This window comes from Rhinatrema bivittatum, chromosome 4 (assembly GCF_901001135.1).
Source record: "Rhinatrema bivittatum chromosome 4, aRhiBiv1.1, whole genome shotgun sequence".
Taxonomy (NCBI): Eukaryota; Metazoa; Chordata; class Amphibia; order Gymnophiona; family Rhinatrematidae; genus Rhinatrema; species Rhinatrema bivittatum.
In genome coordinates this window covers 147201712-147226691 of record NC_042618.1, presented here as the reverse complement: position 1 = coordinate 147226691, position 24980 = coordinate 147201712, and the positions used below count along the sequence as shown (strand labels likewise).

General features: G+C 44.0%; 1 protein-coding gene across 5 annotated transcripts in view; it reads left to right on the top strand.

Annotated features, from left to right (window-relative positions):
* The window catches only part of LOC115090178, a 100287-nt gene that overhangs the window by 31902 nt on the left and 43405 nt on the right, over nucleotides 1-24980 (top strand). For all 5 annotated transcript variants that reach the window (XM_029598949.1, XM_029598948.1, XM_029598950.1 and 2 more), the window contains 2 exons: nucleotides 7624-7762; nucleotides 24014-24135. In XM_029598949.1, coding sequence (XP_029454809.1) covers nucleotides 7624-7762; nucleotides 24014-24135 — 261 coding nt within the window. The remainder of the gene's footprint in view (nucleotides 1-7623; nucleotides 7763-24013; nucleotides 24136-24980) is intronic.

Sequence of the window (24980 nt, the reverse complement as noted above, 5' to 3'; positions counted from 1 at the left end):
GGAACAAGAAACTGGAGGTTCTAACCACTGTGGCACAGTTTGACCTACTTACCCCAATTACTATGTTTTGGCAGGGGAGCCAGAAAGGTAGTTCGGGTGGTCTCCTATCTCCGTTTATGGAGGTAGTATGTGCGATTATACAGTTGGGTTTATGGGTATTGGGAGGGGAAGGGGGTGGGGAATGGGGCAGCGCTGAGTTTGTCTCTATAGATATATTTTTTATTTTAAGGGACACGGATGTACGCTCCCTGAATGAATGCAGACACTACCAGGTGCCATGGCAAGCCCAATGGTAACAGCTCTAGGCTGGGAGGGGTGTGCCACTTGGCTCTTCAGTTGTACTACCACTAACACTTACGTTACCCCCCTACCGCCTGATAATGGCTGATAGGTTAAGCTGCATCTCCTGGAATGTAGCTGGTCTTGGATCGCCAGTAAAAAGAGCAAAAGTACTGCAATCACTATGCAGGAATAAAGCACAAATTGCATTTCTACAAGAGACGCATTTAACAGGAAGAAAGTCAAAAGCTAGTTCGGGATTGGGTGGGGACAGTTTTCTACTCCCCGGCATAGAATAGGAAAGCGGGAGTTGCAATATTACTTGGGAAGCAAACAGTTTTTGAGGATGCCCGTGTAATCTCTGACAATGAGGGCCGCTTTGTCTTAGTGGTGGGGAAATTATTCGGGGTTGAAGTTACCCTTTGTAGTGTCTATGCACCAAATTCATATCAGCACTATTTCTTTACAACTTTAGCACGAAACATAACATTGAACAGGAAAGGTTTAGCTATCATAGCTGGGGATTTTAATCAGGTGATGGATCCCAGTTTGGACCGATCTAACCCACACTCAACTGCGCAGGTCTCATTGCACAAAAGACTCCCATATCTTTGTCACCACTTGCATTTAGTTGATCCATGGAGGATCCTCCATCCTGAACAGAGAGACTATACACACATAGCCCATGCCCATCAATCTATGTCACAAATAGACTATATCCTAGTCTCTCCCCAGTGTTTTGAAAAAATTGGAAAAGCAGAGATAGGCCCCGAAGAATGCTCCGATCATGCTATGATCTGGCTAGATGCTCGTCTGGGGGGGCCCATGGCAGGAACGGCCTCGGTGGCACTTCCCAGCCCACCTTTCTGAAGATAGCAGCTTTAGAGCCTATCTCCAGGAAAAATGGGAAAATTATAAATCTCACAATTCCCAACATCAAGATAACCCCACCTTGTTTTGGGACGTGGGTAAAGCCATGATGAGAGGGGAAATAATTGCATATGTAATCAGACAGCGGAAACTAGTTAACAAACTAGCCAAAAGATCTTCATTCAAAAATTGGAAGAAGGATCCAACAGAAGAAAATAGGATAATGCATAAACGTTGGCAAGTTAAATGTAAGACATTGATAAGACAGGCTAAGAGAGAATTTGAAAAGAAGTTGGCCGTAGGGGCAAACACTCACAGTAAAAAACTTTTAAAAATATATCCGAAGCAGAAAGCCTGTGAGGGAGTCAGTTGGACCATTAGATGATCGAGGGGTTAAAGGGGCACTTAGAGAAGATAAGGCCATTGTGGAAAGATTAAATTATTTCTTTTCTTCGGTGTTTATTGAAGAGGATGTTGGGGAGGTATCCGTACTGGAGAAGGTTTTCATGGGTAATGATTCAGATGGACTGAACAAATCATGGTGAACCTAGAAGATGTGGTAGACCTGATTGACAAACTTAAGAGTAGTAAATCACCTGGACCGGATGGTATACACCCCAGAGTTCTGAAGGAACTAAAAAATGAAATTTCAGACCTATTAGTAAAAATTTGTAACTTGTCATTAAAATCATCCATTATACCTGAAGACTGGAGGATAGCTAATGTAACCCCCATAGTTAAAAAGGGCTCCAGGGGTTATCCGGGAAACTACAGACCGGTTAGCCTGACTTCAGTGCCAGGAAAAATAGTGGAAAGTATTCTAAACATCAAAATCACAGAACATATAGAAAGACATGGTTTAATGGAACAAAATCAGCATGGCTTTACCCAAGGCAAGTCTTGCCTCGCAAATCTGCTTCACTTTTTTGAAGGAGTTAATAAATATGTGGATAAAGGTGAACCTGTAGATGTAGTGTACTTGAATTTTCAGAAGGCATTTGACAAAGTTCCTCATGAGAGGCTTCTAGGAAAAGTAGAAAGTCATGGGATAGGTGGCGATGTCCTTTCGTGGATTACAAACTGGCTAAAAGACAGGAAACAGAGAGTAGGATTAAATGGACAATTTTCTCAGTGGAAGGGTGTGGGCAGTGGAGTGCCTCGGGGATCTGTATTGGGACCCTTACTTTTCAATATATTTATAAATGATCTGGAAAGAAATACGACAAGTGAAGTAATCAAATTTGCAGATGATACAAAATTGTTCAGAGTAGTTAAATCACAAGCAGATTGTGATAAATTGCAGGAAGACCTTGTGAGGCTGGAAAATTGGGCATCAAAATGGCAGATGAAATTTAATGTGGACAAGTGCAAGGTGATGCATATAGGGAAAAATAAACTATGCTATAGTTACACAATGTTAGGTTCCATATTAGGTGCTACTACCCAAGAAAGAGATCTAGATGTCATAGTGGATAACACATTGAATCGTCGGTTCAGTGTGCTGTGGCAGTCAAAAAAGCAAACAGAATGTTGGGAATTATTAGAAAGGGAATGGTGAATAAAACGGAAAATGTCATAATGCCTCTGTATCGCTCCATGGTGAGACCACACCTTGAATACTGTGTACAATTCTGGTCACTGCATCTCAAAAAAGATATAATTGCGATGGAGAAAGTACAGAGAAGGGCGACCAAAATGATAAAGGGAATGGAATAGCTCCCCTATGAGGAAAGACTAAAGAGGTTAGGACTTTTCAGCTTGGAGAAGAGACGGCTGAGGGGGGATATGATAGAGGTGTTTAAAATCATGAGAGGTCTAGAACGGGTAGATGTGAATCGGTTTTTTACTCTTTCGGATAATAGAAAGACTAGGGGGCACTCCATGAAGTTAGCATGTGGCACATTTAAAACTAATCGGAGAAAGTTCTTTTTCACTCAACGTACAATTAAACTCTGGAATTTGTTGCCAGAGGATGTGGTTAGTGCAGTTAGTGTAGCTGTGTTTAAAAAAGGATTGGATAAGTTCTTGGAGGAGAAGTCCATTACCTGCTATTAATTAAGTTGACTTAAAAAATAGCCACTGCTATTACTAGCAACAGTAACATGGAATAGACTTTAGTTTTTGGGTACTTGCCAGGTTCTTATGGCCTGGATTGGCCACTGTTGGAAACAGGATGCTGGGCTTGATGGACCCTTGGTCTGACCTAGTATGGCATGTTCATCTGTTTTTAAACAGCTCATAGATCTCAGGAAGGAAGTACGTGCGGCGAAACGTAAGTTGGTGACGCATCCCTCTAGTCAAGCCAAACAGAAATATCGGGACTTATTGAACACTCTAAATTGTTACATACATCAAAGGGCACAACACGACTTACTCTGCTATTCGCATAAGCTTTTCAGATTTGGAAATAAAATGGGTAAATTGTTGGCGAACCAAGTCCGAGCCCAACGTGGAACGGCATTTATTGCAGCCCTCAAAGACAGACAAGGGGTACAACACACCTCAGGTTAAAAAATCTGCGAAATATTTAGAACGTTTTATGAGAAGCTTTATGCTGCAGAACCTCAGGCCCATGCAGCCACTGAGGAAAATGCTTTTTTCAGCTCCCTTACTTTACCTACACTCACCACTAAGCAGTTACAAGTGTTAAATGCCCCATTTACAATACAGGAAAGCTGAGAAAATATTGGGTCTAGTCAGTCACACAAAGCACCAGGTCCAGATGGTTTCAATGCTGACTACTATAAATTGTTAAAATCTGATATTGGGGATTCCTTGAGGTTTTATTTTGCAGTAGTCTCCCATCAAGGGTTTACTAGGGAAGCTACCACTGCATATATCGCCGTACTTCCGAAACCTGGCAAGGATCCACTAAATCCATCATCCTATAGGCCCATCTCTCTGTTAAATTATGATGTCAAATTATTTGCAAGGATACTGGCCACAAGGATGAGTGCAATACTGCCTCATCTGATATCAGATAACCAGGTTGGCTTTGTGAAAGGCAGAAAGGCTAGCAAGCATCTCCTCAGTCTCTGGGTGGCCATGACTCATTGTAAGGCGAGAAATATCCTGGCCCTAGTGGTAGGATTCGCAGAGAAAGAGTTCAACCAGGTGGCTTGGGATTACATGTTCTCTGTTTCACAAAAATTCGGATTTGATGTCACTGGCCAGGTACACGTGATCTGGCCGGGACACTTTCCCTTGAAATGGGTCACCAACTCAATGAAGTACTTGGGGATACACATTCCGATTGATATTGGAAATTTATATGTGGCCAATGTTCTCCCTCTTCTTGCCAGAACCAAACAAAAATTGAAGGACTGGATGACCCTCCCATTATCTATATCTAGACACGTACAAATTTTTTAAAATGATTGAGCTGCCTAAATGGCTATATGTCCTACATATGTTACCGATATGGATTCAACAGCTGCATCTCACGGACTTATACAAAGAACAAAGTTAGCAACATTATAGATGCGGATGTTGGGGCACTGCAGACCTCCGGCAGCCAAAGGCTGCATTAACACTGTCAGGCTAATGCGTGCTTTTTTGTTTCTCCAGTGAAAACCATATACGAGATTGGCTAGGTGCCACTAGCATCCTAACACCTACGTCTCTACTTCAGGATTGGGGCCAACTTTTTGCACTGTGCAATCTCTTGGTGGCTACGAGGGCGAGCTTGCCCCCACATATTCAAGACTTTCCTTAACATTGCGGCTTGTCGCTTAATGTGGAAAAGGCTATGTACACAGCTGCGTGTCTCGTGGCGCACCTTGACCTTTGCTACAATAAAGGGACTATTGACGTTCTCTCCCAGTTGGGAACATTCTGTTTTCAACCTATGGCAAGAGGCTAGCTTAACCCACGTCCATCACCTGCTTGACCCCACTGGAAGCCACTTACGATCTTTTCCGGACCTACAAACAGCATATGCCCTGCCTTCTACTGGATGTTTCGCTTACTTACAGATCTGTCACTTTTTACAAATGTGGGCATGCCAGCCCACCGTTGTATCTAGCCAGTACCACTGCCAAGTATGTCATGTTCCAGTATTGTGAAAAAACTTCTCCCCTTGGAAATCTCGGACAGAACTCTCACACTAGCGGAGCTGTGAACTCATGATCTCAACAGTCCTACATCTGCTGCTCAGCTCAAGCAATGTTTCACCGCTATAGCTAAATGTGTGGAAAATGTGCAATTGAGATAAACCCAATATAAACTTTTGCATAGAATTTATATTTCCACACTACAGTCGTCCAAATGGAAGTTGACGGCCTCCCCAAACTGTTTCAAATGCCCTTCGAACTGTGCAACTCTTCTACATAATTTCTGGAACTGTAATCCCATCCAACAATTTTGGATTAAAGTCCTCCACTACCTCGGTGGTCTTCTCAAGTTGGATCTACCTGTAGACCCGAAAGTATGCCTACTACATCTTATGAAGGACACGGTTCCAGGAATGCACCAGCAAGTCCAACGTCTTTTTCTCAGTAATTGCGAAACAGACAATTTTGGCCAAGTAGTTAAATAGAGAACCTCCATCCTTAACACATTGGCGGCTGAAGTTACACCATTTAGCCGTTTATGAACGCTTGTCGGCGAAGTATTCACCATCTTGCAAATGATACGATCTGTACTTGGACATGTGGAACCCGTACCTGCTCTCCGTCAATCATCGAGCCCGCAGCAAAATTCTGGATCAGTCTACATGATTTCACCCCATCCATATCCCCAAACACAAAGAAGGACTTTCGGATGCAGCATGTTATGTTATGGACTTCACACACCAGTGGCAAACAGGAGTCGTTGCCTATCTGGTCTGGTCACTTACCTGATCTGTGGACTTACCTGGGTGTCCTATCATACTGTCGTTAATATTTTATATATTACTGCACTATTGCAGAGCGTACTCTGATTCCGGACTATATTGGACAGCGCTTGGGGGGTGGGAGGGGGGCGATGTTTACTGATTCCTAACTCATGGCCTTGTAAGTGCCTTTGTTGGGTTTTTTTGTTATATTTGAAAAATTTAAAAAATAAAGGATATAAAAAAAATTATCCAAATTGGAGACATCCCCTCAGAAAATACAGATGCCAAAATACAAGATTCAAGAATTGAAATGGAATGGATTGCAAAAAGAACAATAATTTATTAGTTTATTATTTGAAAATTCTTCTATATTGTTTTCCTAATCAAGAGACCAATTAAAGTGGAGTACAACCAGTGATAAAAATAAAATAAACTTCAAAATCCAAGAAAAATAACTCAGCCACCCAACAAAGAAATAAAACAGCACATCATAATGAAATCTGCAAAGGCAATCCATTAGTCCCACCACCAAAGATGTTTCCATATCAGGAAAGAGCCAGGTTTTCAACTTGTGCTGGAATGTAAGAGAATTCCTTTCTTGTATAAGTTTTATAGGAAGCTTATCCAAACTGGCCATCCCAGTGTCGAAAGGTTTGCTGAAATCCAGTTATACCATGTTCCGAACATATCTCTGATCTAGTTCTGTGGTCACCCAGTCAAATTGATCAGATTTGTGTGACATAATCTCCCTCAGATAACAACAAAATCCATCTTTCCCCATCTACTCATTAAAATAAACATCAAACATATATAATTGTCTGATTCTACAACAGAGTCCAAACCCCTTAAAACATTAATCTGGGCTAACTGGTAAATCTGTTGAGATATAACCCAGATTCTTCAAGTGAGTGCCTATGTAACTTTAGATACATCTTTATGCTTTTTTTAAATTCATATACTGATGCCAGACATAAATGGCTGAAACTTTTCATTACCTTCTGCTTCCAGCTGCAATTGGAGCCCAAGCAATGCAAGAGCAGCTGCTGCTTGACCAGAACAGCAGACAGTTGCTCTCTGACTGTCCTAAGCAGCGACAGGAGTACAAAATTCATATTTTATAATTATTTCCAGTTGCTGATTTGCTAGCTCTAGCACTGCTTGTTTCAGATATGTGGCAAATTGGTGTTCTATACACATCCCTAGGTGAGGTCTCATCTGTTTGAAAAAGCTGGCGAGGAAGCATAGCTTACTGTTTGACATGTTACTGTAAGAATATTTATTTAATAGTTGATAAAAGAGCTTTTTTTTATAAAGCTGCTCAAGTGTTTTAGTTTATTCTGGTGCTATCTATCAATGTCGTCAGAACAGCTGCTGCTTTCCTTTGCCTCTTCTGCTCCACCAAGAATTTCCTCACTTAGTATGATGTCATCTTGATTTTCTGCTCAGTTGCCCTCGCTGTTCTCTTTCTCTCTTTTCTTTTTTCATTTTGACCCTCTGAGAAGAATTTCTCCATTTCTCTCTGGAGCATTAGAAATAGACATGTACAGCTCAGAGACAGGATAAATTGGTCCTGATTTGTTAGTCTAATTCCAAGGCATCTGGCACTTATGATCTCGCTGTCCTAGTCATCAAAGATTTACCCTTTGTATTTCTTTCAGATGCAGCAGAATCCAGTGCCCACCATTCATGTCGATGCATTCCTGTACTGTGATGATTTTGTAGACACACTGTGTGAGGAAGGCAAAATGAGCAGACATTACTGTGCAACTTGTGGCTCTCATCAGATTGCTCCTTTAGGTAAGTGTATTGGTTCAGGCTGGTTTTGCATTATTTCCCTGCTGTCAGAACTGGTGAGGTGTCTTGAAATTTTAACTCCTTCTTGAATGATAAGTACTAGTAGTAATAGTAAAGTTCTGATTCTTGGAATCCAGTGTTTCCAAATAGGAGAAAGGGACCTACAAATCTCATAGAGGTCCATATTCAAAAGCCATTTAAACAGATAACATAATAGTTATCCATCTAATTGGCTGACCCAGCTATATTCAGTCTTTATCCAGCTAAATTCTAGCTGGCTAATAAGTTAGATAACTAGAATTTAGCCGGATAAGTTAGGAGCAGTGTAGGGGCGTAACTAGGAGGAGCTGAATTAGCCAGTTAAGTGAACCATCTAACTATGATATTCAGTTAGCCAGATGAAGTCTGTTTGAGTCAAAACTGTCCTAAAGTTATCCGGCTATCGTTAGCCAGCTAACTAATTAAGATAGCTGGCTATATTCAATAGTGTGGCTGCACTGTTGACTGTGCCTCCAAAGTTAGTTAGATAGGTTTATCTGGCTAACTTTGCTATCTGGACTGTGTCTGAATATAGACCTCATAGAAGTGAATTTTAAAAGCCCAGTGCATGCCAAAATCGGGAGATGCACGCCCACCAAATTTTAAAAGCTGCCCAGATGCACGCGTATCTCCCACAGCACTCACATCTCAAAGGTTTTCAGAAAGGGGTGGGTGTGGGTGTGATCTGGGCCGGGACATGGGTGTTTCGGGCTATGGCCAAGAAATATGTGCATAAATACTTACGCGCCTGGGCTTGCACACAAATCCCCTGCTGCATAAGTTTACCTGAGTCAAGTTGTAAGTTAATAAAAAGAAAAAGCCATTTCTCAGAGATTTAAAGGATCTAGGGTAACTGGGGGGAATGCAGACTAGCAAACCAGGGATCTTGGAGGAACTAGCTGTTAACTGTGCAAACCGGTAGTCAAACTGGTGAAACTGGCAGTGACATGGACGCGCACCCCTTTTAAAATGCCCCAACTTACGCAGCAGAAGTCACATGGATATAAAATGTGAATATTTTCCCAAGGTGTGCATATAAGAGGATTCTGCTATGTATCTCTTTCCTCTTTCACACATTGGTGTCGCAGATTTCAATCAAGGGGATTTTTTTTCCACTCTTTATTTGTAATTTTTCCAAACAAGCATACAGCTATAAACATAATGACATTTTGACACAACAAAGGCATAGAAAATATACTCCAGCATATACCTTACAAGAGATCAAACTACAACCACTCCCCCCAGCTCCAGTATGGCCCCCATATTGCTTTGTATCTATCTGCCTGGTTCTTCAAGGCAAAAGTTAATTTTCCCATTAAAGCAATATCCAACACCTTAGATTCCTAGCATGTAACAGTAGGAGAGCTTTTCTACTGATGAGCCACTATCAAATGCGTCGCATGTAACAAGTGACCCACCAGCTTCCTATACCCTCTCATTTCCCATCTAGTAAACCATTTCCCCTGCAGAAAAACAGCAGGATTAACCATCAGTCTTTGTCCGCATACATCATAAATACAATCAGACACTTTAGCCCAGAATACTTGAGTGTCTGGACGCTCCCACCACATGTGAAAAAATGTTAAATTGTGTCCGCACTCTCTTCAACAGTTTGAACTGACACTGCTGAATTTAGCAAAAAAAACCCCAAAAACGGAGTGCGGTACAGCCTGTTTAGCAGCTTATACTGTAACCCCTACCCCTTATAACATTTAGTGATTTGTCGTAACCTTTTCCAGTTTAACTTTGTCTATACTGTCCATTTCTTTGTCCATATCTATGTTCCACAAATCTGTTCCACAAATATGTTCCACATATCTATGTTCCACAAATCTGGATCACAAATCTGATCAATTTGACTGGGTGACCACAGAACTAGATCAGAGATATGTTCGGAACATGGTATAACTGGATTTCAGCAAACCTTTCGACACTGGGATGGCCAGTTTGGATAAGCTTCCTATAAAACTTATACAAGAAAGGAATCTGGGCATGGTATCTTTTTCACATAAAGCCACCCTTAGCGACTTATACAAGGCAGATATTAAATGTTTCACTCTTCTCCTGCAGCTAAGCAGACCTTCAATGCCCTTGCATTCCTCAGCACCCGGGTGATCCCTAATTATATCTGCAATTTCTTAACTGTAGCAGCCATGGCTGTGGGGTCATCCCATCTACGTCCCTCCCACTCCCCGCACTCCTACTGCCCCCATCACCTCTGATTGACCCATAGCCATACATGCATACATTCTCTAAAACAATGGAATAACAACAGACACAGATATTGGATGAAAAAGGCCGCAGCTTTATTAACAATCTATATATGCCCCTAGACAAACTGGTACCCAGGCCGGTACGGCAGTTGCCAAGACCAGGCTATACCATCACCTCTGCCGCAGTAACCAAGCAAGGCAGCCTCGAACCCGGGCCCCCGCCTCGTCTCCCAGCAAAGGGCCCCCAACTTCCGGTGAACGGAATACCTCGCCCAAGGCACCAGTCCACTGCTGACCTGGACCGTGATGCCTGCCTGCGCCACATCCGAAATGCCCCTGACGACCCGGGTATCCTCCTCCCCCTTGTACTGCGACATTAACCTTACAATTGCACATTTCGCCATCGGGTGACTACCTAACATGTGCTGCTAGCTGCCTCATTCACATACTACAATAGTAAACATGCCACACTGTCTAACATTGGGTGCTAACATGAAGTTAGCGTGTGGCACATTTAAAACTAATTGGAGAAAGTTCTTTTTCACTCAACGTACAATTAAACTCTGGAATTTGTTGCCAGAGGATGTGGTTAGTGCAGTTAGTGTAGCTGTGTTTAAAAAAGGATTGGATAAGTTCTTGGAGGAGAAGTCCATTACCTGCTATTAATTAAGTTGACTTAAAAAATAGCCACTGCTATTACTAGCAACAGTAACATGGAATAGACTTTAGTTTTTGGGTACTTGCCAGGTTCTTATGGCCTGGATTGGCCACTGTTGGAAACAGGTTGCTGGGCTTGATGGACCCATGGTCTGACCCAGTATGGCACGTTCTTATGTTCTTATGCTATCTCATATACAAGCAGTCAAATACAGATATAGCTATACAATTGACTAACATAAAAAATTCTAACATTAATCGACCAGAAATTTCCTGTTTAACAAAGTAAGGGGGGGGTGGGAGAGAGACACTAGGTAGGAAAAGAAGAGGCCAGATGCACCTCGGCCACCCCAGGCGGCGGAAGGAAGGGAAGCTGCACCACAGCTCAGATGCAACCAGGCCGCCACGAGCATGGCACCAGGTTACTTGTGGCCTCTGGGAACGGGGGGGCACGGGCCCACTCATTAACTCTAGCAACCACAACTGTAGTGTTGTCCCGTCTATGTTCCTCCCACTCCCCATACTCCTACCACCCCATCTCCTCCAATTGACCCATATCCATACGTGCATACATTCTCTAATACAATGGGGTAACAACGGACACAGAGATTGGATGAAAAAGGCCGCAACTTTATTAACAATATATGTATATCCCTAGACAAACTGGTACCTGAGCCGGTGTGGCAGTTGCCAAAACCCGGCTACACCACCACCTTCGCTGCCCGCTGCAATAACCAAGCAAGGCAGCCTCGAACCTGGGCCCCCCACCTCGTTCCCAAGCAAGGGGGCCCCCAACGTCCGGCATGCCACACCCTGCAGCGCCCTGAGGCACCCATGGCACCCAAGGTGCCAGTCTACTGCTGACCTGGACCGTGATGCCTGCCTGCACCACGTCCAAAATGCCCCTACTGGCCCGGGTAACCATGAAGTAGGGTGTGCCCTTGCTTCATGCCCCCCACCAACATGGCTGCAGCCGACATCAATCCCCAACATCCATCCCTCCAGAGCCTCCTGCAGAGCATTGTTGAATATCATAGCCAATGTCTGAAAGATGGACTCTGCCCGGCCTAAACAAACCCTGACATTGGATATCTTTCCATTAGTTGACCTAATTGTGTCCCCTCCTCCACAGTCTTGAATCGTTCAATTTTGGATGAGGAATAATATCTGATCACTAGAAATAAGTATGCGGTAACTAAGCAGATAACTCAGGCAAATCATTCTTGATCCTCCTAATTAGCTGCTTGCTTGATAATTCATCAAAGCTGATGCCCCCCAAATGTATAATGATGGCATGTGGAGCAGCCATCGAATCCCTCAAATGCCGAAGAAGGGGCAACAATTGGTCCAAACGCATACTTGTCTTGATATGGAGCGCTAGAGGTGTATATGTCATGTCTTGCAAAAGCATGCCACAGGAACTCGGATCATTCTTGTTGAATATGACAACTCGCTCAAGCATAAAGCTCCAAAAGGCCAGCTGGAAGGCAAAGAAGAGGCTGGTTTTGAAGTCAAAAGCGCAGATGAATGCCAAGAGTATTCATGCCAAGGGTCCCCAGCAGGTCGCTTGTTATTGGAAGCCATAGTCGTCCCCAACGTTTTTGACCAACCCATCAACCACCTCCTCAACAGGAAGGTTTTGGTGGGATCTCCTCATCCACATGCTTTGAACAGGAAGGCCAGACCTGCTAGATGTCAAGCCACTGAGCCTCTGTATGACCCAATTTTGTTGGCTGAAAAGATGTACTTGCCATCCGGTGCTGGGGCTGGCAGATGAGATTTAATCTGTAGAAAGGTAGGATAATGCATTTGGAGTAGAAAACTAGGCATTTGCAGTACTTTGAAAAGGGACAATAAATACAAACACTTACCAGTAAAAAGATGTGGGTGTATTAGTTGTTAGCAGACTGGGAGTGAGCACACACAGTCAATTAGCAGCAGCAGCAGCTACAAATTCTTGCCTTAAATGGGCTAAAATAAAGGAGGAGGGTACTCTCATACCACTGGATAAGAAGTTTGTCAGACCACAGGGTTTTCATCCAAAATTCTGTCCAGATATTAAAAAGGTACAAGGAAAGACCACTAAAGGAACAATTTTCAAAGGGATTTCCATGAGTAAATGGGTGTTTATCTACAGAAAAAAGCCCAAAAATTGCCCCTTGGCCCTTTGGCAGAAAAAAGGGATGGCAATGGTGGCAGTGCTAAAGCCATCTCTGCAAAGTGAGTGCAGGAAGTTTATTTTTAAATCTCTGTGTTTACTTTCTGGTGGGGAGCTTGCACTTGCAAACTCTGTGGGTACTTAAGTACTCACAGGCCTTGCCAAGGAAAGGATATTCAAAGGGAATCTCTGTGGAGAATATCCTTTTGAAAATCGGCTTGCTGGCTGCGGAGTACAAAGTATTTGTAGAGGGGCTGAAAATAGCCCTTCCCGATAATAAAGGGCTATAAATATACCTAAAGATTGTCTAAACTGGGGCTAATTCATTAAGAAAAAGATGGACAGATATATCCATTGCCCCTCAAGGATCTCACAGTGATCTCTTTACCAAAGCAGCTACACATACAATAAGGAGTTGGGCCCTGGATAGGGATGATGGAGCAATCTTGATATTGGTTTATGGCCTGGATGTTGATGGATCAGTCGAGGGATCTGGATAGGGAGGGTTGGGTACTGGATCAGGATGTTGGGACAATTTTGATGGGGGTTTGGGGGATGAAATCCCCTGTGTAAACTGACCCTTTGATGTTGGGCTGGTTTAGTACAGTGTATGCCAAAAAATGTAACATTTGGTCTAAAGTAGGTATTTGTTTATTTTGATTTCTTTCTCAACCGATGCACCCCAAGACAAATTACATCATAAAAGATAAAAATATTAAAGCAGTTAGTAGGAATTGCACACATTTTTTTGTTTTTGAAGATTTTTTATTTTTATGGGATTTAATTTTTTAATTTTTTTGTTTTTGGGAAACAGTGGACACTGTTTGCTAATAGTACGCACTATGAAATTTTTTTTTTTTTTTTTTTTTACATTTTTTGATTCATTTAAATGAAACAAAAATGGGATCATTTGTCACATTTTACACTTTTGTTTCAAATGAATGTATCCCTAGCAGTTAGTCTTAACCCCTATGTTTGTTTTATTTTAGTTTTTTTTCAAAGCGTTATCGCGTGCGATAAGGCCATATCGCATGTGAAAAGGGCCTTTTCTTGACTTGAAACGAAGACATGGACCCGCACACAGGTCTTCTTCAGCCTCTTCACCAATAACCTCACCTCGTTTGGGTACTTCCCTTTCTTCGAGAGATGATTCGACAGAGTTTACAATAAAACGTAGAAAACGATCACTGTCTTCATGGAGAAGTCATACAGACTCCTTGTCACACTATTATCATAAGCACTCACGACACTTCCACCACAAAAGGTCGGAAAAGAGGAGTGCAACATGGGAAGTAAGCCCTTCAACTTCTAAATCATCTCACATACCAACTTCAAATACCTTCTTTCACAGAGAGGTAATACAAGTTGCTTCCTCTACCGCTTCTACAGCTTCAGAGGATTCGAGGGACATCATATGCGACAAAAAACAGAAAGACCATAAAGTATACACTACTTTATCTCAGAACACACCAATGCACTCTAAAGCATGTGAGTCACAAGAACCAGATGATCGTACAATAATGCCCCCTCGTACAAAAGAGGCATTTTATCAATTGTCCCAATCCTTAGCAGGTTTTTATGAAACTCTTCAGTCATCATTCAAAATGACTAATATTCCTGCTGACATCCAAATGGCAGATGAAATTTAATGTGGACAAGTGCAAGGTGTTGCATATAGGGAAAAATAACCCTAGCTGTAGTTACACGATGTTAGGTTCCATATTAGGAGCTACCACCCAAGAAAGAGATCTAGGCGTCATAGTAGATAATACATTGAAATCGTCAGCTCAGTGTGCTGCAGCAGTCAAAAAAGCAAATAAAATGTTAGGAATTATTAGGAAGGGAATGGTTAATAAAACGGAAAATGTCATAATGCCTCTATATCGCTCCATGGTGAGACCACACCTTGAATACTGTGTACAATTCTGGTCGCCGTATCTCAAAAAAGATATAGTTGCAATGGAGAAGGTACAGAGAAGGGCAACCAAAATGATAAAGGGGATGGAACAGCTCCCCTATGAGGAAAGGCTGAAGAGGTTAGGGCTGTTCAGCTTGGAGAAGAGATGGCTGAGGGGGGATATCATAGAGGTCTTTAAGATCATGAGAGGTCTTGAACGAGTAGATGTGACTCGGTTATTTACACTTTCGAATAATAGAAGGACTAGGGGGCATTCCATGAAGTTAGCAAGTAGCACATTTAAGACTAATCGGAGAAAATTCTTTTTCACTCAACGCACAATAAATCTCTGGAATTTGTTGCCAGAGGATGTGGTTAGTGCAGTTAGTGTAGCTGGGTTCAAAAAAGGTTTGGATAAGTTCTTGGAAGAGAAGTCCATTAACTGCTATTAATCAAGTTTACTTAGGGAATAGTCACTGCTATTAATTGCATCAGTAGCATGGGATCTTCTAGGTGTTTGGGTAATTGCCAGGTTCTTGTGGCCTGGTTTGGCCTCTGTTGGAAACAGGATGCTGGGCCTGATGGACCCTTGGTCTGACCCAGCATGGCAATTTCTTATGTTCTTATGTTCTTATGACAGTTCTCCGGAACATAAGACGCACACTAATAGAGAACAGTCAGTGAAGCCTCCGACATCTCCCATTGTAAACCGACCAGCTTCACCAAATTATAAACAAGATATATCATTTGATTCTTCTTCACCGCAAACATCCCCATCATCATCTACGGTATTCCCATCAGATCCGCAGGAACAACATCAGGAGCCGTATTCCCCTCTGGAAGACCTTACATACCCAAACTTTCTAGAAAAATTGGGTACAATACTACATCTAGAGGTCCAAAAAGAGACAGACCCTAGGTCAGAAACCCTAGGTCTCCTAAACATTTTTGAGACTCCAGGGGAACAAACATCTCTTCCACTACAAGAGTTCCTACATTCAGTTTTACAGAAATCCTGGGAAACACCTTATGCAATTGCAGCGGTTTCCAGAAAAACGGACATAAAATTCTGTATGAGGAAAACATCACCATACTCTGTACCACAATTACCTCCTGCTTCAATTGTAGTAGAGTCGACGATGCAAAGATTTAAGAAAACAAAGTCACATTCCTCATACCCACCAGGCAAAGACAACAAATATTTAGATGAGTTTGGCAGGAAAATATACCATAACTCAGTGTTGAATGCCTGAATTATGCACCATCGATTCTACATGGTACAATACCTATATGACTGCATACAAGCTATAAAAGGTATGCTTTCCTCGACTGAGGATCAGATACCTCCGCCTCTTCATGACATGGAAGAGTGTTCTCGACACCTTTTGCGGTCAAACTACGAAGCATATGAAATATCGTCTAGGGCATCGGCAACAGCCATTGCAGCCCGCAGACTAGCATGGTTACGTTCAAGTTCCATACGTGAAGATTTGCACGAGAAACTAACGAACCTCCCATGTACAGGAGATAACCTGTTCGGAGAACGATTTCAGGACACAGTGGGTAAACTGAAAAAAGAAGCTCTAGCAGTACAATCATTAACATCACATCCTAACTATTCAACCACATGACGATATATTGGATCTACTCGTAGGCAATCATATGCCAGGAGACCCTACAGATCTTATCAGTTCTTTTGTACACAGACTTACCCTGCGTACCAGCTTCCTGCTCCACAACAGAATACCTCAAACCAACGTAGAGGTAAACCACGTAACAGAGACAAGCAGGCACAACAGCCGGCTACTGCAGTGAAAGCGACTTCATCTTTTTAGTTACCCAGCCACCACCACAACATCAAGCACCACCCGGCAGGATTCATTCCTGCCTGACAACCTGGGAGAGAATAACATCCAATCAATGGTTTTGGAGATAGTACGTCACGGCTACCAACTCCAATTTGTCACAAAACCCATATTACCTCATCTTTCCATACTCCAGATTCACAACGTCCAACCACAACTGGGGGAGGAAATTGCTTTGCTTCGCAAACAACAAGCAATTCGACAGATTTACCCCGGGACCAAATCAGTAGGATTTTATTCCCCATACTTCCTCATACCCAAGAAGTTGAGTGGCCTTCGCCCCATCCTAGACCTAAGAGAATTGAACAAGTTTCTCACCAAAGAGAAATTCAAAATGGTATCATTGAAATCAATCCTTCCTCTGATTCAAACCAACGATTGGATGTGTTCCATCAACCTGAAGGATGCTTACACACACATTCCAATCCACCCATCCTCGTGGCGTTACCTCTGCTTTCGCTACAGCCATCAACACTACAAATACAAAGTTCTCCCCTTTGGACTATTGGCTGCACCCAGGGTGTTCACCAAATGCATGATAGTGGTGGTGGCTCATCTCAGACAACAAGGTATAACCATCTTTAAATATCTGGACGACTGGCTCATAATCGCCCCAACTCCAAACATCTTACTCGAACACCTCCATCGAGTGATACAATGCTTGCAAGAATTAGGATTGGTGATCAATTTTCAGAAATCACACCTACAACCAACACAACAGTTACAGTTCATAGGAGCATGTCTGGACACTACGTGCAACAGGGCATACCTACCAAGTGACAGAATTTCACAATTCCGTACTCTGTTACACTTCTTGAACCAGACTCAGAGACCTTCAGCGAGACAGGTTTTAGTAGTCCTCGGCCACATGGCAGTGGCAAATTTCATGGTTCCCAACACCAGCTACACATGAGACACCTGCAATGGGGCTTGAAACGTCAATGGAAACAACATTCGCAACCATTGACACAGAAGTTATCATTAACCGCCGAAATGAGAAAAGATATAACATGGTGGCTCCTAGACTCCACCCTATCGAAGGGAGCACTGTTCAGTTCCCCTCCTCACAACGCAGTCTTAACCACAGATGTGTCTTGCAAGGGCTGGGGTGCACACCTCGATTTATGAAACACAAGGGTTATGGACAATCTCGGAACAGAACCTGCAAATAAATTTATTGGAACTCAGAGCAATTCGGAATGCATTATGAGTGTTCCAAGACCACCTGAAAGGATGCAGGGTCATGATCTACATGGACAACCAAGTCGCGATGTTTTACATCAACAAACAAGGAGGGTCCGATTCATGGTCCCTTTGCAAGGAGACCTTGACAATCTTCGAACATGCTCACCGAAATTGCATACATCTCCAGGCAACTTACCTACCAGGAGTTGCAAACACAAGAGTGGACAAGCTAAGCCGCATCTTTCATCCTCACGAATGGGCACTCAGTGCAGAAATAGCCCAAGACATAGTCATGCAGTGGGGGACACCTTCAGTAGTTTTCTTTGCAACAGAGATCAATGCTCAAGTTCCCAAATTCTGCTCGATAAGACCAAGCCAATTCAGGATCGCTCAAGATGCCTTCCTCATCCAGTGGACGACAGGCCTCCTATACACCTTTCCTCCCATACCACTCATAACAAGGACAATTCAGAAATGCATAGCAGACAAAGCTCAACTGATACTCATAGCCCCGGCTTGGCCGAGGCAACCGTGGTACAGTTTCCTTCTCCGACTATCCATCATGGATCCAATTCGATTACCGAATCGCCAGGATCTTCTCTTCCAAGATCAAGGGATGCTTCTACACCCGCTGCACTCATCTCTCCACTTGACAGCGTGGAGATTGAGAGGCTCCTTCTAACAGAACAGGGAGTTTCCACCTCGGCACAATTCATCTTGTTAAAATCCAGGAAACTCTCCACAAGGAAAAAGTATTTATTTATTTATTTATTTACTTATTTAGTGTTTTTTTTATACCGGCATTCATGATAAGAATCATATCATGCCGGTTTACAATAAACAGGGAGTGAGCTATACAGCGAACAACGAATTATAACAAGTGCATGGTTAGAAAATAGCAGTTACATTAAAACAGGGAGGTGCACAACTGGAAGTAGAGAGGAGAGAGGAAGGAGTTTAACTGAAAGCAAAAATATTTACAATGATGCAAAATTAATTACAGTGAGGAGGACTTGATGTAATGAAGGAGATATATTATATATTATATTATATATTATATCTATAAATGGAAATGTTACTCTACCTGGTGCACTTCCAAAGGTGTACCACCATTGGACTGCTCATCTGAGTTGCTCATTGATTATCTTCATACACTATATACAGCTGGTCTAGCAACATCATCCATCAGAGTTCATCTCAGTGCCATAGGGGCATATCATAGACCAGTTAACAATATTCCTATATCCAATCACCCCTTACTATCTCGTTTCATTAAGGGGCTAACTCACATTCGTCCTCCGATCTCTAAGCCTCCAGTTCCATGGAACCTCAACATAGTTCTGGAACAGCTCATGCTTTCCCCATTTGAACCCATGGACTCGGCACATATTAAATACCTCACATGGAAAGTTGTATTCCTAGTTGCAGTAACATCGGCACATAGAGTTAGTGAATTACAGGCCTTGGTCCATTATTCTCCATATTTACAATTTCATCACCAAAAGGTAGTTCTCCGAACTCACCCATCCTTCCTACCAAAAGTGGTTTCTCAATTCCATCTCAATCAGACCATGGAATTACCCACCTTTTTCCCTAAACCTTATGCAAATGATAGGGAAAAATTACTGCATACATTAGATTGTAAAAGAGCTTTAGCATACTACAAAAAAAGGACAAACTCGGACTCCCGTGTTTCTCAACTCTTTGTCTCCTTTGATCCGAAGGCACCTGGATTACCAGTGGCTAAACGCACCATCTCCAGCTGGATAGTACAGTGCATCAAATTATGTTACGATAAACAGAATTTACAACTACATTCTGCTCCTAAAGCTCACCAAGTCAGAGCAGTAGCAGCCTCTTTGGCACAGCTTAAGAATGTGCAACCCATAGACATTTGCAAGGCAGCAACATGGTCATCGCTCCATACCTTCACATCTCACTACTGCCTTGATCAACAAGCAGCCACTGATGCGAAGATAGGGTAAGCAATACTGCAATCTCTATCCTCCTGTCCACGGTGACCGCCACACTGTCAGGGATCACGTACAAATATATATATATATCATAAACAACGTGATCAGGAGCTTGGGACTCCCATGACAGCATGGCTAATTCAGCCCTGCTATCGACGGGAAAAAGCAAGTTTGCTTACCGTAAACGGTGTTTCCGTAGATAGCAGGATGAATTAGCCATGCTGACCCACCCTCCTCCCTGGCAGTCACCAAGTCTTCGACTACACTAAGGCTTAATCACAGACTGAGGAGATTCCATTACTTTCCTGCGTGGGAACACACGCGCAGCCACAGAGAGCAAAGCTCTGTTCTCTGCTTTGACAAGCTCTGCCTCCTGGGCCTGATTGACAGATCCCATGACAGCATGATGAATCCAGCCCATAATCAGAGAAGAGCAACCCAAACACCAATATGGGCAAACATCCTAATATACAAACCAAATGAACAAAAACAAAATAAAACCCCTGATGACTAAAGTCTATAACTTCTAGGCTTAGAGGGACAATGAAAATAATGACTAGAGGAACAGTGCATTCTCTAAAGCAGGGGTCAGGAACCTTTTTGGCTGAGAGAGCCATAAACGCCACATATTTTAAAATGTAATTCCATGAGAGCCATACAATATGTTTAAAACTAAATACAAGTAAATGTGTGCATTTTATGTAAGATCACACTTTTAAAGTACAATAAGTCTCTGAAAATATTACACCAGGCCTTAAGACACCAATACATCTCCTATTAGGAAAACGGACCAAGTCAGGCTGCTATAGAGTCCTACACAGAAACTACACGCCAGCAGAAAACCTCACCTGAATCACGTGCTGTCCCTCACCTAACATAGAATAAAGAGACCAAAATGCATAACAAGAAGCATGTAGACAAAAACTGAATTGGAAACTGCAACAAGCCAGAGTCTCTGTATGCAGTGTAACAAAGGAAAAAAGAAACATCACACATCTGTTACGCTAGGGCTCCGGACAGGAGTCGTGCACACCACCCAGCAGGGTGGCTCCAGGTGGAGAGAGACAGGAAGCTCGAACAGAGTCAGGTACCAGGCTGGGTCAGGGCAGGCAGCAAGAATCAGAGTCTGGGTTCAGGCTGGGTCAGGGCAGGCGGCAAGTGGCAGTGTCTAAGTACAGGCTGGGTCAGGGCAGGCGGCAAGTGGCAGTGTCAAGTACAGGCTGGGTCAGGGCAGGCGGCAGTCAGCAGTGTCTGGGTCCAGGCTGGGTCAGGGCACAGTAAGCAGGGCAGGGCAGGTCAGAAGGCCCGTAGGCCACACACCCACACACACGGAAGGCCCGTAGGCCACACACCAATAGCGGGGCAAGGCAGGTCAGAAGGCCCGTAGGCCACACACACACACACGGAAGGCCCGTAGGCCACACACCAATAGCGGGGCAAGGCAGGTCAGAAGGCCCGTAGGCCACACACACACACACGGAAGGCCCGTAGGCCACACACCAATAGCGGGGCAAGGCAGGTCAGAAGGCCCGTAGGCCACACACACACACACGGAAGGCCCGTAGGCCAGGTATGGAAATCAAGGAAGAAGGCCAAAAGGCCGCACAAGGCAAGGCAAGGAAAGGAAAGGCCCGAAGGCCACGCAAGGCAAGGATAGGCCCGAAGGCCGCGCAAGGCAAGGCAAGGATAGGCCCGAAGGCCACGCAAGGCAAGGCAAGGCAAGGCAAGGATAGGCCCGAAGGCCATGCAAGGCAAGGCAAGGATAGGCCCGAAGGCCGCGCAAGGCAGGCTAGAGCAGGGAGCCCAGGTGAGCTCGATGCCGAAGCACCGAGGCAACTGTCAGGCAGGGTTAAGAGGGCACACCCAGAGCATAGAGTGGACATAGGAGATGGACTGGGCCTGTCAGGAAAGCCAGCCCTAGAGGGACCCCTGGTGGTGAGGCGGTAGCACAGCAGCCACCGCCGTAACAACATCCTTATAAAACAAATCAAGAAATATAAAATCAGCAGCAGTAAAACTGTACTAACAAAAAGAACATATTTCGAAACAGCTGATGAGTGGAATATCCAATAATTAAAAACTCATATAAAACATTTCCAGATACCAACAAAATATTTCAAAATAGCAGACACAAAGATCCAGTAATGAAAAATAATAAGGATACAAAAATTTTTTTGCTCTGCATACCTGGGAACGTTTGATATCCAGGTGTCCTGAGATTGTTCTGAATTAGCAGGAGGTGGGGTGGTTTGCTTGGAACTTTCTCCTCTCTCAGTCACATACCAGCGCTCTCTCTCACACTGGCTCTCAATGACACACCTATACACACATGCTCTCAGTCACTCACATATGTTTTTTCTCTCTCACTTATATAGGCTCTTAATTACACATTTACACACATGCTGTCTATCTTTTCACGCTTACACACACACAGGCTTTCAATCACATAAATACATGCTGTCTTTTTCTCTCACACACAGACTCTCATTCACATGCTTACAAACATGTCCTCTCTTTCTCTCATTTACACACAGGCTCTCAATCACATACTCACATGCTCCCTCATCTAAATCAGCTCTCAATCACACACATACACACATGGTCTCTCTCTCTCATTTAAACACAGGCTCTCAATCACATACTCACATGCTCCCTCACCTAAATCAGCTCTCAATCACACAGACACACATGGTCTCTCTCTCTCTCATTTAAACACAGGCTCTCAATCACATACTCACATGCTCCATCACCTAAACCAGCTGTCAATCAGACACAGACACACATGATCTCTCTCTTACTTATACACACAGGCTCTTAATCATACATACACATGATCTCTCTCACACACAAAGGATCTCAATCATACACACATACTCTTTCAAACAAACAGGTTTTCAATTACAAACTTACACATACAGGTTCCCAATGGTAAACTTACATTCATGCTCTCTCTCTCACAGGCAGGATCTCAATCACAGACATACTCTCTTTCACATATACAGGCTCTCAATCATTCACATACATGCAATCTCTCACTCACACACACAGGATCTCAAACACACATGCTTGCTCGCTCATTCATTCACTCTCTCTCTCCCCCTTCCCCCCCCCCCCCGGGAACTCGCGGCAGCAGCAGCCACCTCCCAACGCTAACCTCCTTCATTTTCAGCCCTCGCGGAGGCGAAGGCGGAGTCCCATCGGCCGCGGTTGAAGATTTTCATTTTCCTCCGAGCCGCGCTGCAGTCTTCTTCCCGTCGGACACTAGCGTGCCTGCGCGGGTCTTCCCGCGCAGGCACCCGATGCTCTCCACTTCCTCTTCCGGGCCGCGGGAAGAAGAGAGCACCGGCGTGCTCTCTTCTTCCCGTGGCCCGGAAGAGGAAGTGGAGAGCATCGGGTGCCTGCGCGGGAAGACCCGCGCAGGCACCCGATGACTCCAGCGCTGGCACCCGGCTGACACCTGATGACTCCCGCGCAGGCACCCGGATGACTCCAGTTGGCGTGCTCTCTTCTCCTCCCCCCCGCGGCCCGGAAGAGGAAGTGGTGAGCATCGGGTGCCTGCGCGGAAGAAGAGACCACGCTAGTGTGCTCTCTTCTTCCCGCGCAGGCACCCGATGCTCTCCACTTCCTCTTCCGGGCCGCGGGGGGGGGAGAAGAGAGCACTCCGGTGCCGCTGACTCCAGCTGTCCTGCCGCGTTCCGCCCGGGCTGACAGCATTTTAAGCCCGGGCGGCGGAGGACCGGGGAGCAGCTGGGTCAGCGGGGAACCGCGAAGTATGGCGACACTTGTCTGCGAGCCAGATGCAGCCCTCAAAAGAGCCATATCTGGCTCGCGAGCCATGGGTTCCCGACCCCTGCTCTAAAGCCTCATTTTCAAATGATTTTTTATTTTATTTATTTTATATTCTGCCTTTCAGCCATTTTCCCTCATCTACATGTGGATAAGCACTAATTTTACCATGTTCTTGCTAATATCTTTTTACCCAGTATTCTGTGTGCACACAAAATGGTGTAACATGCACGCTAACCTTTAATGCAGAGGCCCCATAGTGCACAGAAATAATTTTGAGAGGAATTTGCTTATGATAGTCCAGTCTAGTCCGCAAGTAACTTTCACACAAAACCCATTTTAAACTGCGTTTGCAGGAAGATGACAATAAGGACTGTAATACTGTGTGCCTGTGTGCTTTACATTGCTGTTTGTGTCCTGACTTGCACTCTGGGCTTTGCTATGAAGGGATGCTTTGACTTCTGCTGTGTTTTGACTGCAGAATTCTTATCTCATTCTTTCTCTCGTGTGGAGCTGAAGTTTCTGTATCAGCATGTGCTTCCTGACTTGACGGGCAAGATCCTCATTGATACTGGATCCAGACTTGGTGCAGTCCTCTTTGGGGTAATAAATTGTTTCCAGCAAGTTTGTTTTGTGTGCTTTACCCAAGGGCAAGTTTCAAATGTTGTTTACATGAGTACATGACTATTGACCCGAGTAAAAGGAGTTTTTGAAAACTGCGAACCCTGCTGCAGATAAAAGTATATGCATTCTTCCATACAGGCCGATACAAACAGTGCGGTCAGCTGAGCGAACGCGCGTCCACTACCCCTTATACCATAAGGGGTTTAGCATGTCCAAAATGTGCGTCCACCCCCCCACCCCTCAAAACTAATAGCGCGCATCATATGCAAATGCATGTTGATGAGGCTATTTGCTCCAGATACAAAAAATGTGCGTTCGATCCACACATTTTAATGTTCAGAAATTAATGCCAGCCCAGAGCAGTCATTAATTTCCGAGTAGCCCAAAAATGTATTTTCTGCTTTTCTATATAGCCTCTGACTTAATATCGTGGCGGTATTAAGTTGGAAAAACCAAGAGGTTAAAAAAAAAAAAAAAAGTGTGCCAGCGATCAGGTTAGGAAAAGGGATGCTCATAAAACTGAGCGTTCGTTTTCCTAACCCTCCGACAGCCGCCTCTCCTGGGTTTCCACTGCCAAGGAAGCACCAGGGGCGTGCAGTTGTCCCTAGCGCCTCCATGTTAGCGTGACCCCCTCATTTAAATATTGTATCACTTGACCAGGAGAGGTGGCTGGGTGCGCATTAGGGAAGCGGGTGCTTAACACTGAGTGCCTGTTTTCCTTGCGTCTTTACTGTGTCGGCCTGATAGTGTGGACACTTTTCCCCACATTTAGTAGAGGCGTTCTCGGCATGGGCATAGGGTGGGGAATGCAATAACGCACTTAA